Source organism: Ovis canadensis, chromosome X (genome assembly GCF_042477335.2).
Source record: "Ovis canadensis isolate MfBH-ARS-UI-01 breed Bighorn chromosome X, ARS-UI_OviCan_v2, whole genome shotgun sequence".
NCBI classification, from domain to species: Eukaryota; Metazoa; Chordata; class Mammalia; order Artiodactyla; family Bovidae; genus Ovis; species Ovis canadensis.
The window spans coordinates 57,519,764-57,533,150 of record NC_091727.1 but is presented as its reverse complement, the minus strand read 5'-3'; the positions used below and the strand labels follow the sequence as shown (position 1 = coordinate 57,533,150).

The 13,387-nt window shown below is 53.8% G+C and overlaps 2 protein-coding genes across 10 annotated transcripts in view; both read right to left on the bottom strand.

Annotated features, from left to right (window-relative positions):
* The window catches only part of OTUD5 (OTU deubiquitinase 5), a 28,228-nt gene extending 26,183 nt beyond the window's left edge, over nt 1–2,045 (bottom strand). For 3 of the 8 annotated variants that reach the window (XM_070290077.1, XM_070290079.1, XM_070290080.1), the window contains exons 1-2: nt 691–1,806; nt 449–522 (exon numbers count right to left, since the gene is read on the bottom strand). In XM_070290077.1, the coding sequence (XP_070146178.1) occupies nt 449–522; nt 691–1,042 (426 nt within the window). In that variant the 5' untranslated portion in view covers nt 1,043–1,806. Of the gene's footprint in view, nt 1–448 lie in introns of all 8 variants that reach the window. The other 5 variants (XM_070290073.1, XM_070290076.1, XM_070290078.1 and 2 more) reach the window with 4 other exon arrangements.
* Nucleotides 2,046–4,463: 2,418 nt separating this feature from the next.
* On the bottom strand, nt 4,464–12,982 carry KCND1 (potassium voltage-gated channel subfamily D member 1). Of its 2 annotated transcripts, XM_070290072.1 has the most exons (7): nt 12,871–12,982; nt 10,289–11,366; nt 8,196–8,358; nt 8,014–8,097; nt 7,827–7,925; nt 7,309–7,559; nt 4,464–5,872 (listed from the first exon to the last, which is right to left on the bottom strand). In XM_070290072.1, exons 2-7 carry the CDS (start codon nt 11,140–11,142, stop codon nt 5,644–5,646), a joined length of 1,680 nt encoding a protein of 559 aa, XP_070146173.1. In that variant the 5' UTR covers nt 11,143–11,366; nt 12,871–12,982; the 3' UTR covers nt 4,464–5,643. The 2 variants fall into 2 exon arrangements, with proteins under 2 accessions (XP_070146173.1, XP_070146172.1); XM_070290071.1 differs by having other exon boundaries at nt 10,289–12,944.
* Nucleotides 12,983–13,387: the final 405 nt, after the last annotated feature.

Here is a 13,387-nt window from a genome sequence, read left to right as displayed (position 1 = left end):
AGGTAGCCACCTTACTTGTATTCCCAGGAGGAGGAATCTTAAGAATCTCATTCCAGGGGAAAAGAAATTTCAAGTCACCAAACACAAACCAAGGTCCTTTGGAGAGTCACGAGACTCTCCTTGCCTGTCTCTCCTGGGGAGTGCCTACCTACTGGCCCTACACGATGAGGCCCCAGGGCCCACAATCAACTATGGGTCCTAGAAGAGACCACAGACTCCATCTTTAAATCCTCCATCTTATCTGGGGCCTCTAATCCCAAATCCCTGGGGGGGGAGGGGCGGGGGGGGGAGAGTATATCGCAACCCCATCACCAGGGAAGAGTGCCAGACTCAAGAGAAAAGACATAGGCCCCTTGGAGCAGGCTCAAACAGCCTTCCTTGGGTTCCTAGCCAGTCTAGGGATCCCGTCCACCACACTCACTCACCTCCCCCATCCCAATGCCCATACCTGCTCGACGGTGGCGGGGTCCATGGCCTCTATACGCGCTGCAGCCGCTTCATATTCATCCTCACTGTTGTAACCTGCGCCGACCTCCTCACGCTCAGGACTGCCCCCGCCAACCGCACCAACCCCGGGGGCCTGACGCCGCCGCTTGCTGTGACCCGGCCCTGAGCAGCAGCCGCCCACACCCACGGCACCGCCCACGCCCACCACCACACCCGCCGCGCCCACGCCCGTCGCTGCTGTACCCAACGCATCACCAGGACCGCCGCCGGGACCTCCGGGGCCCCCGCAAGGAGGTGGAGAGGCCTGCTGTGGCCGAGGACCCGCCACGGCGCCGGGCGGCACGGCCAGCGCCCAGCGGTGAAGCGCACCCGGTGGCCCTGGAAGAGGGCCTTGAGGCGGTGGCGAAGCCCGGGGACGGGCCCCCACGACGCCCGAGTCACGGTCGCGGTCGCCGCCGCCCACACCCGTGCCGCCGCCGCCCACGCCTACACCCCCGCCGCGGCGAGGCGCCGGGGGCAGCGGTCCGGGCGGCGGCGGCTCGTTGGCGGGGTCGCCGTCGGGAGGCGGCGGCTTCTTTTTGGGGAGAATAGTCATGGCGGCACCGCCGAGTAGCCCCCAGCAAACCCGCCGCGGGGGACGCTGGGAGAGGACCCGGATGGGGTGGGGGGGGGGCTACAGTGGTGCGCGAAGGACGACGGGATCGCCGGGACCCGGATAAAGAGCTCGCTGCACCGGTTCTCGAACCGTCGGCGGAACGCGGGTCACGCGGCAGGAGAACCCGGATGTGAAGTCCAAGATTAAGGCACCGCGGCGAGCTTGTCGTAGCCTCTCCAAGTCCAACAACTTTATTGCTACGCTCGTTCCGGCCTACGGCTTCAAAGGAAACAGAACCAAAACAAGCACCTCTTCGCCCCGCCCCCTCGCAGGTTCTTGAACTACCGGGTGGGGCCTGGAACGTTGCGCAGGCGCGCCGGGGCACAGCCCCGCCTCTTGTTCGGAAGTACGTGGGCAAAATCTTCGCCGCCGCCACAACAATTGCGAGCACCAACCAATCGAAGCGGTTGCGTGGGTGTTCGATGATGACCACGGGCCAATCAGAAGCGGACGTCGCCCTCCCCTGCCCTTCGTCTCAGATTTCAGTCAAAGTCGGCACCCTTGTTCCTTGCCTTTCCCTTCACTGGTTCCGTCCGGCTCTTCTTTCCCCGAGGCTCTGGCTCGCAGGCGCGGGCACTGCGACAGAATAGCGTGGCTTGCCCACGCACAAGTTTAAAGTCGCCTCCCTTCCAGGCTTTTAAGTTGGCCGAAGTCAGCCGGACTGACTGCAAAAATATCAACACTCCCAGAGCTTAGCTAGCCCTTGAAGCGTCAATTCCGGTTCCACCCACCTACAAATTCACATCCGGTGGAGAGGCGGGCGCCGCTTCACCCTGGCAACAGGCCGAGTTCCGCGGTGATTGGTTAAGAGATGCCACCACTCAAGTCGGACGGGCCAACCTTGGGACAGACATGCATCGTGGGGACAAGTGGGTGTTTGGGAAGCAAACACGCCTTCTCTGGCATCCGCGTACACTCGCCCTCGCGTTGACCTCCCCGCCTCCGTGGCTAGCGCGCAGGCGCGGCACATAATTTTTTTTCTTTTTTTTCCCCCTCCTCTGAAACTGTTTACCTGAATCGAGCAATGTTTATAAACCAGCTCGGTCACCAGCCAGCGTCTTTACTGCAGGAATTTTACCTGCTACTGAACGAATGGAGAACTACAAGCTAATCCTAGCTGTGCCTCTTCAATCTGGGTGATCTCTGACAAGTCATTTAATACCCACCCCATCCTTAATTTCTACTTCTCTGTAAATGGCAATGATAATCCCAATTTAAGATAAAAGGTTAATCCTTGCAAAGGGTTTGGTGCAATGCCTGGCACATCACTAATTAGTCTGTACTGTGGTGCAATGGAAAGGACCCCAACCTTTTGAGTCAGGAAGACCTCAGTTCCAGGCACATGTGGACCATTACCACTGTATGACCTTGAGGAAGTCAGTGTCTCAAATTTGAGGTTGCTGCTGCTGCTGCTGCTGCTGCTAAGTCGCTTTAGTCGTGTCCAACTCTGTGCGACCCCATAGACAGCAGCCCACCAGGCTCCCCCGTCCATGGGACTCTCCAGGCAAGAACACTGGAGTGGGTTGTCATTTCCTTCTCCAATGCATGAAAGTGAAAAGTGAAAGTGAAGTCGCTCACCCATGTGTAAAACAGGAATGATAACGCCTTCCCAGACTACCTCTAGTTATGGGGGTGAGTTGAGCTCATGAACGAAGAAAGTGTTGTGAGATGCGAGGGCTCCTTGCCAGTGTTAGGAGCCAAGCCATATAATAGGCCATCATATAACTCTCTTCAGTGCCACCTAACCTTCTCCCTTCAGATGCCAACCCTAGTTAAAGGTCTTCCCTGAAAGGTGTCAGTAATAAAGACTATAATAGTATTTTCTGCTTATGAGACTAAATTAGAGGAGAAGACTCACGTTTACTGAGCTTCTTGTGTTTAGGGCACTGTGCCAAATGCCTATGCAAATTATCACACTGAATCTTCTCATGACCATCTCACTTACCCAATATTTGTCCAGCACTATACATCTAGAAGTGAACTTATGATAATAATTGTAGTCAACCTTCACCAAGTACTATGTGCCTGTCACTGTGTATTCAACAGCTTTGATGTTCCTTTTGCCAATGAATGAATGGCACCCCCCTCTAGACTTTGCCCAAGACAGAAACCTGGGAGTTAACCCTGTTTCCTCTTCCTCAAATCCCACATACCTGTCAACCCCAAGTTTTGCCAATCCTGTCTCTGCAATCTCTTGACTTTCTAACTCTTGCTGCCACCCACCTGGTCTAAACCACTATCATCTGCCAGCTGGACACCTGCAAAAGCCTCATCACTTTCTTCCTCCAAGACTGGTTCTCTGTAATCCACTCCCCACAGTCAGAATAATCCTTCTGAAAAACCTCAGGATGACTTTCCTGTTTATAAGCCTTCAGAGGTCCCCATTATCCTTAGGATGAAGTCCACATCTGTATCATAGCTTCAAAGGCCTTTTGTTATCTGGCCTATATCTTCACCTCCGTCACAGCCTCACACTCTCACCAGCTGTGCTGAGCCACTTCAGTTTCCCAAGGCCCTGAGCTGGTGCTCTAACCTCCAGGTCATTGAACATGCTGTTCCCTCTGCCTAAAACGTTCCACTCTTTGGTCTTTTGCCTGGCCAATTCCAATTCATTAATTCGGCCAGGTTAGATTCTCCTGCCATCCATTAATCTTGGTTCTACTACACTATGTTGTAATTGCCTTCCACACTCATTCCTGTAGATCAGAGCTGTCTAGTTTGCCCATTTTTGTACACCTAGGGCTAGGACATGATATGCAGTTAATAAATATTTGGTGCATAAATGAATGATTATTTCACAGATTAGCAACTTGAGGCAAGAGAAGATAAGTGATCCTCTCACCCAGGGACTGGAATCCATGTCACCCTGAATCCAAGGGGTGTCTTCTCTGTGCTTCACAAAGCTCAGTTACACTAGTCTAGAATATCCAGTGGCCCAAAAGAGAGAATAAAGGTAGGGGACATCCACAAGGAAGTGGAATTCGCCAAACAGAGAGATGCTTTTCATCAGGGTTTAATTCAAAGCTGTTTGCTGCCAGGAAGCCTAGTTTTAAGTCTCCTCTAAGCAAGTGTGTGCTGCCTTGGTTCTCAGTTTCTTTATCTGTGAGTGAGGGGGCTGGAGCAAATTATGTTCATGGGGCATGTCTCAGGATCTCCTAGTCTGTCTCACTGGCTGTAGATTTACCTCTTCTAAGCATCCTCTTCCATTTCTCCTAGATTCCTGTCTTCTAAAATACACCAGCAACCATGCACCTCCCATAACTTTTCCCACAACAGCCCTTCTACTAGTTAAAAGGAATTGAAATTGGAGTATTTTCAACCTCCCAGTCCAACCCAGCCCCAAATCCACAGAGCCAGGAGGTGCTCATCCTCATCTCTCCTCTCGGGTTTTATTGACTGATGGAAACTACATCTTTGTCAGCCACCAACTCCACAGGGACAGTGCTGGGGACAGGGAACCTGAGATGATGCCAGATTTCAGCCTGAGAGCAGACAGAGACTTCTGGAAGGTGACCCAAGAGGGAGAAGAGAGCGGAATATGTGAAAAGGCATTGTGGGGTTGGAGAAGGAGGTCAAGAAGTTTCTCCTGCCACCTACAACTCCTAGAGTTCAGGAATAAGCTGGGCCTCAGTCCCTGACACTTCTGGACTCCTGCCCAAGAACATGGAGTCAGCCCATGATCTCTAAACACAGCCCAGTTCTTGCTGGCTGCCAGACCTTTATCTCAGCCAGTCCAGACTCCAGCCCAACCCAGGAAGGAGGTAAACCAGAGAAGAGAGAAGGAGGCATAGTTAGATGTGGCCCCTGTGATTAGGGCAGATGTAAATGCTGCAGCAAACTGGGCAGAGGCTTTGCATAATGTCACAGCAGCAGCTGCTATTGCTAGAGTTTGTTGGTGACCCAGTGGAGGACAGGGTTGTGGGGACCCATTTCCAGCAGCCAGGGAAGGGGATTGGTGTTTGTGCTATCTGTGTGTTTGGGGAAAGGCAGCCTAACCCCTCAGCCAAGGTTTAGGGGTGGCAGGTCACTGCTGAGACCACAGCCTATGAAACCTGTGGTTGCAGTCCAAGCTTCAGAGTTTGGGAGTTGTTGGGCCTGGTGGAGGGTGGGGTCTTCCTCTAGAGGCCAGATCATCAGTGAGAGTTCTCTTCTCTGAACCCCCAAACCTCCATAGCTCAGCCAGAGAGAAGAGGAAGTCTCACCTCTCCTTCTTGTGTCAGAACTGGGGAGGGGAGGAGCATGCAGGAGGCCAGCTTGGGTAGAGAGGCCAGTCCCAGTGTGCTGGGGCAAGGAAGTTGAGGGTCTGAGGAAGCCCAGCACTTCAGCTCCCACAAGGGAAACTGTCTGGGGTAGGGGAAGTTTTCCATTCCCTGGCTATTTCCCCACCAGGTAGGCCATTCCATGAAACTCCATTGCATAGTTCTCAGTGGGGGGGCAGAAGGGGTCCCCAGGCCTGCCCTTCTCTCCACCTTCCCAAAATATGGCTTTGGAAAGGAGTCCCCAAGAATTGGGAGGGCACTCTGGATGGGCAGGCCTGCCTGTCATAGGGAAGAGATCTTGACAGTCTCGGGAAGGAGGCAAGGGGTACCCAGGCTGGAGTTCCTGAGGGTGCTGCTGGCCCCACCACCACCACCGCCAGGGGAGGAAGGTTGGCTCTCATCTGGGGTGTTGGCAGGAGGGGTGGGGATACTGATGATGGCAGCCACGAAGTCCCGGCTGTCGCAGGTCAAGTCAAAGCTGTCATGGGGCTTGGCATTGAGGCTTGAGCGGCTGTGGATAAGGGTGGGAATATGGAAGGTTCTTAAAAAGTCATCTTAATACTTGCCACAGCAATCATGACATTTACTGAGTGCCTGTTGGGTCCCTGGCCCTGAGCTCAGTGCTTCCCCTGCACCCTCAATTATGGTGGTGCCAAGTGAGTGCTCTAGAGTCAAATAGTCCTAACCCCACTTTAACCACTCTAAAACTGTCTTCTCTCATCTGGAGCATGGAAATAATATTTCCTACCTCAGAGAGTTGTTGTGGGGATTAAATAAGATAATAAATGGTACAAAGTGCTCAGAATAGTGTCTGGAACACAATGAGCACACACATAAAAGTGTTCTCTATCGTGGTTACTCCTTACAGTGTCAGAGTCTTCACAACAGTCTACAGGAAGATGACACAATCTGGTCCCTATTCTTTTCTGATTTTACCTCCTCCCACTCTTCCCTTCACTCACTCCACTCTACATGCAGAAGCTTCCTGGTTGTGCCTCTAATCTGCAGACCCATTCCTGCCTCTTGGTCTTTGCATAGACTGTTTGCTCTACCTGGAAAGCTCTCTCTAGATATCCACATGGCTCATTCCTTCTCTTCCTTCAGGGCTCAACTCCCAACGTCATCTCAGCAAAACCTTCCCCAACCACACTATTAAAACTTGCATCACACCCTGTTCTACACTCTCTATCCCCCATCCCTGATTTATTTTTCTCCTTGGCACATAACATACTGCATTGTGGATAAGAATCCACCTGCCAATACAGGGGACAGAGGTTCAGTCCCTGGTCCGGGAAGATTCCACAGGCTGTGGAGCAACTAAGCCCATGGGCCACAACTACTGAGGCTGTGTGCTGCAACTGTGGAAGCCCACACACCCTGGAGCCCACACACCGCAACTGCTGAGCCCATGTGCTGCAACTACTGAAACCCACGTGCCTAGAAGACTCTGCTCCACAACAAGAGAAGCCACCACAATGAGAAGCCTGAACACCACAATGAAGAGCAAGTCTCCTGCTCACTGCAACTAGAGAAAGCCAGTGCGCAGCAACGAAGACACAGTGCAGCCAGAAATAAATAAATAAATAGAACACACTGCACCATCTGTGCTTCTGTTTTTTAACTGTCTCATCCCACTAGAATATAAGTTCCATAATGTCAGGATTTCTGTCTGTTTTATTCACCTCCTAAATTGAACTAAACTCCTAAACTAAAATGAACTCCAGAATGCCCCAAACTGTACCTAGCATACAGTAGGTGCTCATAAATGTTTGTTGAAAGTGCAAATGAAAAATGAGGCATTCCAAACAAGATAAGCAAACTTCCAGCATGGAGGAGTTTGGATTTGAGCTCGACTGGCGAGATCTGCAGTCATGAAATCTCAGATCCTGTGGTCCAAGCTCTGAGCTTCCCTGGGGAAAGTGGGGCACAGCAGGTGGGGGTCCTCACCTCTGAGGGGCAGAGCTCCTCCGCAGCCCTGCCAGTGTGTCCAGCTCCTGCATGCTACCACGGCTGACCGAGGCAGTGGAGTTGGCAAGGCGGATGGCACGACGCTTGGCCCTGCGGGGGCAGCAAGAAGATAGCAGGCTGCCAGCTCCCACTGGCTGGGAGGACACAGAAGTGCTGCGGCTGGTGCGACTACCCAGCGAGACAGCACCCAGGGCCTCGCTGAAGGTTAACTCGTCCGTGAACTCATGGCACTGTGGGCAGAATGGAGGCATGATCACAAGGCACCACACAGACACTGACCTCACCCCCAGGCCCTTGCTCAGGCCATTCCTTTCTGTCAGTTGCTCTCTCTTCCCTTCCCCTGCCCACCCTTCAAGACTCAGCTCTACTGGGGCCTCTTCCAGGAAGCCCTGTGTGATTTCTACAGTTAGTAGTAAGCCTCCCATTACAGGAGGGAGCTAGCTTGGTGGAAAAGGGACCCCCTTCATTCTGCCATACCACCTCTCATTAGGCCTCACCGTCGTCTTCTCTAGACAATGCAGCAAGTGGTGATGTTGCTGCTCGAAAGCAGAGCGGTTTCTGACACACAGTGCCTGCTCCTCCCCACCGCCACTGTCCTGGAGTGGATAGAGCAGAGGGATAGGGTCAGCCCCTTCCACCTCCTGTCGCTGCTCACCTCTCACCCCAATCTGAGCCCCTATCCACCTCAAGGCTCCCATTCTGCTTGTACTGCAGGAAGGCATTGGTGGTACCACTCTTTGCCAACCGAATCCTTGCCAGGCGCACCTTCTACAGAGAGAGGAGGAGAAAAGATCAGGCGGGCAAACAAAAGGAGACTGGCTTGGGGTGTGGGGAATAGTAGGTACTCAGGTGGAAGGTGCAGTTACCTGCTGTGCTCGGCGCTTGTCAGCACGCTGGTTCTGGTGGTAGATGCGGCTAAAGTTGGACACAATGACTGGCACAGGCAGGGCAATGACCAAGACGCCACTGAGTGAGCAGATGGATCCAAAAATCTTGCCAGCAATGGTGCTGGGCACCATATCTCCATAGCTGGGACCAGGGGAGGTAAGCCAAGGTCAAGAAATATGCCCACCCACCCCTCAGTCCCCCACCCAATCCCATCCAACCTGACTCACTCTGCAACCCTGGCCAGGCACTCAAACTCTCAGTTTCTTGCTCTGCAAACTGTAGGGAATGACCTCCCTGGCCAGCAGTAGGGGTCAAGTGAGAAATGGGCCCTCAGCCCCTACTGTCTGCTGCCCCCATCCAAGCTGTGCACTGGGCATTTGAGTCAGCTAGAAATCTATTAATACCCAGAATAGGAGAGAAGGAGGAAGTCACAGGCAGTAAATATAGCCTCCCAGACAGAGTCCCACCACCACAAGTCAGCTAAAGGGCTCTGAGTCATAGGAGCAGTTCTCTGTTGGTGTTGCTCCCGTGTGTCTTACCTTCTCTAGGTAGGATCCCTTCTTATTCTCCCAGGGGAAGCCTTGAAACTGTCCTCATATGAAAAAAATAGGGGGGAGTCTTGAAACTCCTCCCTCTCTTTCTCCATACCATGCCCCTCCCCCTCCGATGGAGATGGAGCAGAGCCAATCTTACCAACTTGTTTGGTTGGGGGTGAGGGGGTGAAGCTCAGAGAGGTTCCATAACTGATTTGCTCAAGATCACACAGTGTACTTTTGTTCTAACCACAGAACCAGATCCGCTCCACAGAAACGCAGCCTCTGCAGTCTTCAGCCTCTAGGCCTTTGCTCCGGCTGTGCCTGCCCCCCGCAACCTCTCCCACTCCCAGGATACTTCTTTCTTATTTCTTTCCTTTGACTCACTTAAAAGTCTCTTCAACTTGACCATTCTGGCTCTGTGATGTGTCAGACTATGTCCTCAACTATGAGACACCCTCCCCGGGTTGTTGTGAAGACTGAATAGGACAAAAAGATATCAAAATACTCAGTTCCAACCTGTTCTCAGTGCTCAGTATTTGTCGATATAATCGTGAACCCCCAACTAGAATTTTTCTTAGAAACCTCAAATAAACTTTTTGTACCTCTACTAAGGTACTGAGTAATCCTAAGGCATTCACTCAACAGATACCAAGCAGCGACTGTCTACCGATTCCCAGTGATAGAGATTTAGAAAAGGATCACAGTATCTGCCCTAGACAAAGTCTTTAAGAATAAAATAAGTTTGATGATTTCATCTGATGCTTTTATCCCATTTCCTCTCAAGGACTAAAAAAAAAAAAAAAAAAAAAAACACTGAAAATATCTTGTTCTGGGGAAACATCAAGGAATCACCAAGCCACAAAGGTACTGCCCCACACAGCTGATGAATCTAAAGAGTTGGGAGACATGGGCCCTCAAGATGGAAAAGAGGGGGCTAGAAAGCTAATTTCTATTTACCCTGCACCAGAAACATGATGAGAATTTTCACAATGTGACTGAGTCCACCCTGGATGGTGAAAGAAAGAAAGTGAAGTCGCTCAGTCACGTCTGACTCTTTGCGACCCCATGGACTGTAGCCCACTAGGCTCCTCTGTCCATGGGATTTTCCAGGCAAGAGTACTGGAGGGGGTTGCCATTTCTTTTTCCAGGGGATCTTCCCGACCCAGGGATTAAACCCAGGTCTCTCATGTTGCAGGCAGATGCTTTACCAACTGAGCCACCAGGAAAGCCCATCTGGATGTTGAAGGGGTTATCATTTCTCATTTTGCAGAGGGGAAAACTGGCCCGGGGGGGAAATGTCAACAGAAACAGTGCAGCTAAGACCATCCAGGAATCCGAGTCTACTGACAGGGAAAATAAAGGCATTGTCAGAGGTGGAAGGGATTTGGAGATTAATCCAACTCCCTCAATTTTACAGATGACAGATTGGAGCTCAAATAGAGAAAGAGATCATTGATCTAACCTTTTTTAATTTTACAGAAAAGGTGAGTATAATTGATTGACCGGGCAGCTCCCCACACAGGGTCTGCACTCACCCAAGTGTGGTCATGGTGACAATGGTATACCAGAAGGCCGCGGGGATGCTAGTAAAGTTGGTCTTGTTTGTGCCCTTCTCAGCATAAAACATAACAGTGGCGAATATGATGATGGCCATGGTAAGGGAAAAGAGGAGAAAGCCCAGCTCAGAGGCACAGCTCTTGAGTGTGTAGCCCAGAATTCGCAAGCCCTGTGAGTGCCTGGAGAACTTGAAGATGCGGAACACCCGGAACACCCGCAGGGTGACAAAGGCGCCTGAGACATCCTCGTTCTTGGGCATGAAGAGCCCAATGTAGTAGGGCAGGATGGCCACCACGTCGATGAGGCTCATCACACTCCGCAGGAAGCGGCAACGGCTGGGGGCAGCAAACAGCCGCAGGAGGTATTCACCCGTAAATATGAGTACACAGGCCGTGTCCATACAAAAAAAGGCCAGTGGGAAGCGGTCGCCACAGGGCTGCTCCCTTGATGGCCGCTGTGTAGGGCCACGGCACGGAATGGTCTCCACCACGTTGGCAATGACCGACACGGCAATGAAAAAGCCGGTCACGTAGTAGAACACAAGGGCTGCGGTGCTCGTATGTGGGTTCTCGAAGGCCCGCCAGAGCCGCTGCCGCAGGGAGCTGCCGGCCGGCAGCGTTGGGCCGTCCCCGGCCTGCTCGGCCTCCTCGTCCTCTGCCAGGCGCTCGGCGTTCTCTTTCTTGCGGTCCCGGTACTCCTCGAGGCAGCAGTCGCCCACGAGCTCGGGTACCAGGCCATAGAAAGCCAGCTCTTCGTCGAAGGCCTGGATGCACTCCTGCCGCGGGCAGTGCAGCCGGCCCGTGCGGTAGAAATTCAGCACGTGCCGGAACATGTCCGGGTCGCGGTCAAAGAAGTACTCGCCTGAGTCGGCGTCGTAGAAGAATTCCTTCTCTGAACTGCCCAGCAGAGTGTCTGGGTAGCGGTCCAGCGTGTTCTTCCAGGTCTCAAAGCGCCGACCACTCACATTCACCACCAGAACCTCATCCCCTCGAGATGCCTTCACCCCCGGCGCCGGGGGCAGGGGCTGCTGGGCCAGGGGCAACCAGCCCACAGCAGCTGCCCGTGCGAAAGGCAGCCAGGTGGCCACGCCTGCCGCCATCCTGCCGTGCCCCAGGCCCGCGGAGACTTGGGGGGAAGCCTTTAGGAAAATGTGGCTGTCTCCAGGATGGTGGAAGCTTGGAGAGGCCCTGGGCCACTCTCACAAGGAAACTGGGGGGTGTCTAGAGAGGCCAAGAGGAACCAGAAGGAGGAACTAGAGATAGAGAGATGGGCAAGGGCTTGGGGGGATGTAGAGGGTCTTAGAGGGACCAGGGGGGTGTCTTGAGAGGGTAAGAAGGGGCTAGGGAACATGGAAAGGAGCAGAAAGGGGGCATCTACAGATGCCAAGAAGGATCCGAGGGAGGGTTCAGAGAGACTGAGACAGCTCTAGAGGATTCTGAGAGATATCTGGGGATGTCTAGGAAGGAGCAGGAAATACTGGGGAGTTGTCCATACTCTCAAGAATTCTGAGGGAAGGAAGAAGGAATTGGAACCAGTTAGTGGGCTTGGAGAGAGGATTGGGGCATCCAGAGGGGTAGAAACAGAACCAGAGGTGTTTGCAAGAGGCTGAGAGTGTCTGGAAGGGGATTGTAGAGGGTCTGAGAGAGTTGAGGAGGGCCGTCCAAACTCTCAAGACTTCTGGGGAGAAGATAAGGGGATTGGAGCCCCCTCGTGGGTCTAGGAAAGGGGTTGGTGCATCTAAGGGGTGACTACAGAGCCAGGAAGTTGTAAAGAGGCTGAGAGGTGTCTTGAGTGCCTAGAGCTGCCAAGAACAGCCTGGGGGTGGTGTGTCCACACTCTACAAGAGTTCTAGGGAAGGAAGGAGAGGTAGGGACCCTAGCAGGGCTGGAGAAGGGGGTGGGGTATCTAAAAGGGGAGATATGGGGCCAGGTTATTTTGCAAAGGCCGATGTGTCTGAGAGAGAAGGGTATCTGGTGGGGCTGAGAAAGCCTGGTCCACGCTCTCGAGAGTTCTGGGGGGAGGGAAGGGACCTAGGAAACCCCTCAGGGCTGGGACTCAATTGGAAGGAAGTTGGGCACAGCCCCGGAGCTCCCAGAGAATTAAAAAAGGCGAAGAGGAAGGGGGGGCGGTCCCCCTCCAAACGGACTAGAGAACGGGGTGGGGTGTTGAAAGGAAGTTGGGTGTGTCTCAGGAAGGGGGTTGTTGGGCCTTGCAGGAGGCCCACGAGGAAGGCTAGGATCAGGCTGCGTCCTACCGTTGGGGGCTGGTCTAGGGAAACCACACCCCGAGGGGCTGGCGGTGTGTGCTGGGCATCGGCAAAAGCAGCATTGGCAGCTGGAGGAGGAAGAGGAGAAGCAGCCACAGCCGGGCCTGGGAGAGGAGAAGGCAGCACAGGCAGGAGGAGGGGGCTGGGTCCTTGGAAGCAGGCTCTGGAAGGACACGGTCCAGCGGGACCCTTGGGACTGTCCCAGGGTGGGCTAGGGCACGGGGGCTGGATCAGGCAAGGACAAGGACAGCACTCTTGGTGGCCCCCTCCCCCTTCCCCAAGGGCCGTCCTCACCTATGTCCCCGTTGCAGCAGCAGCAACAGCGGTGGGGCTGGGGGTATCAAACACCGGAGCTCCTGCCCCCCTCTGCAGAGCTGCTCCGAGTTCTCCACCTCCTCTGGCTCTCTCTCCCCGCCCCTCTGAGCTTGCTGGGAGATGGAGGGAGAGGCAGGGAGGGGCCTTGTGGCTCCCAGAGCCCCCTCCCCTAGGACAGCCTGAGAAGGACCCTGGGGAGACTCCGCCTCCTACAAAGCTGGTTGGGCCTCAGTCGCGTCATCTGGAAAATGGGGGTGGCAGGGAGCTTTGCCAATTCTCCCCACCTCCTTCCTGGATTGCCCCCTCTTCCTGCCCAGATCTACCCCCTCTGCCCCCAGGGCCCCCACCCCCACCCGTCTGAATCAGCAGCACTTAGCAGATCGATCGATGGGGAAGCATCGGTTAATGGCCCCAGAGCGCAGAGTGCCATGGGGAATGATGCAGCGCTGTGTCCCCACCCTGCCCCCTAGGCTGGAGGAGGCGGGGGATTGGTGGG

Excerpts from the sequence above, each read along its gene's own strand:
- KCND1 (XM_070290071.1), bottom strand. The coding sequence starts at position 11,409 with ATGGCGGCAGGCGTGGCCACCTGGCTGCCTTTCGCACGGGCAGCTGCT. Across the intron at positions 8,098-8,195 it reads ACAAGCGCCGAGCACAGCAG|AAGGTGCGCCTGGCAAGGAT; the intron begins GTAACTGCACCT and ends CTCTCTCTGTAG. Across the intron at positions 7,560-7,826 it reads ATTGTCTAGAGAAGACGACG|TGCCATGAGTTCACGGACGA; the intron begins GTGAGGCCTAAT and ends TTCTGCCCACAG.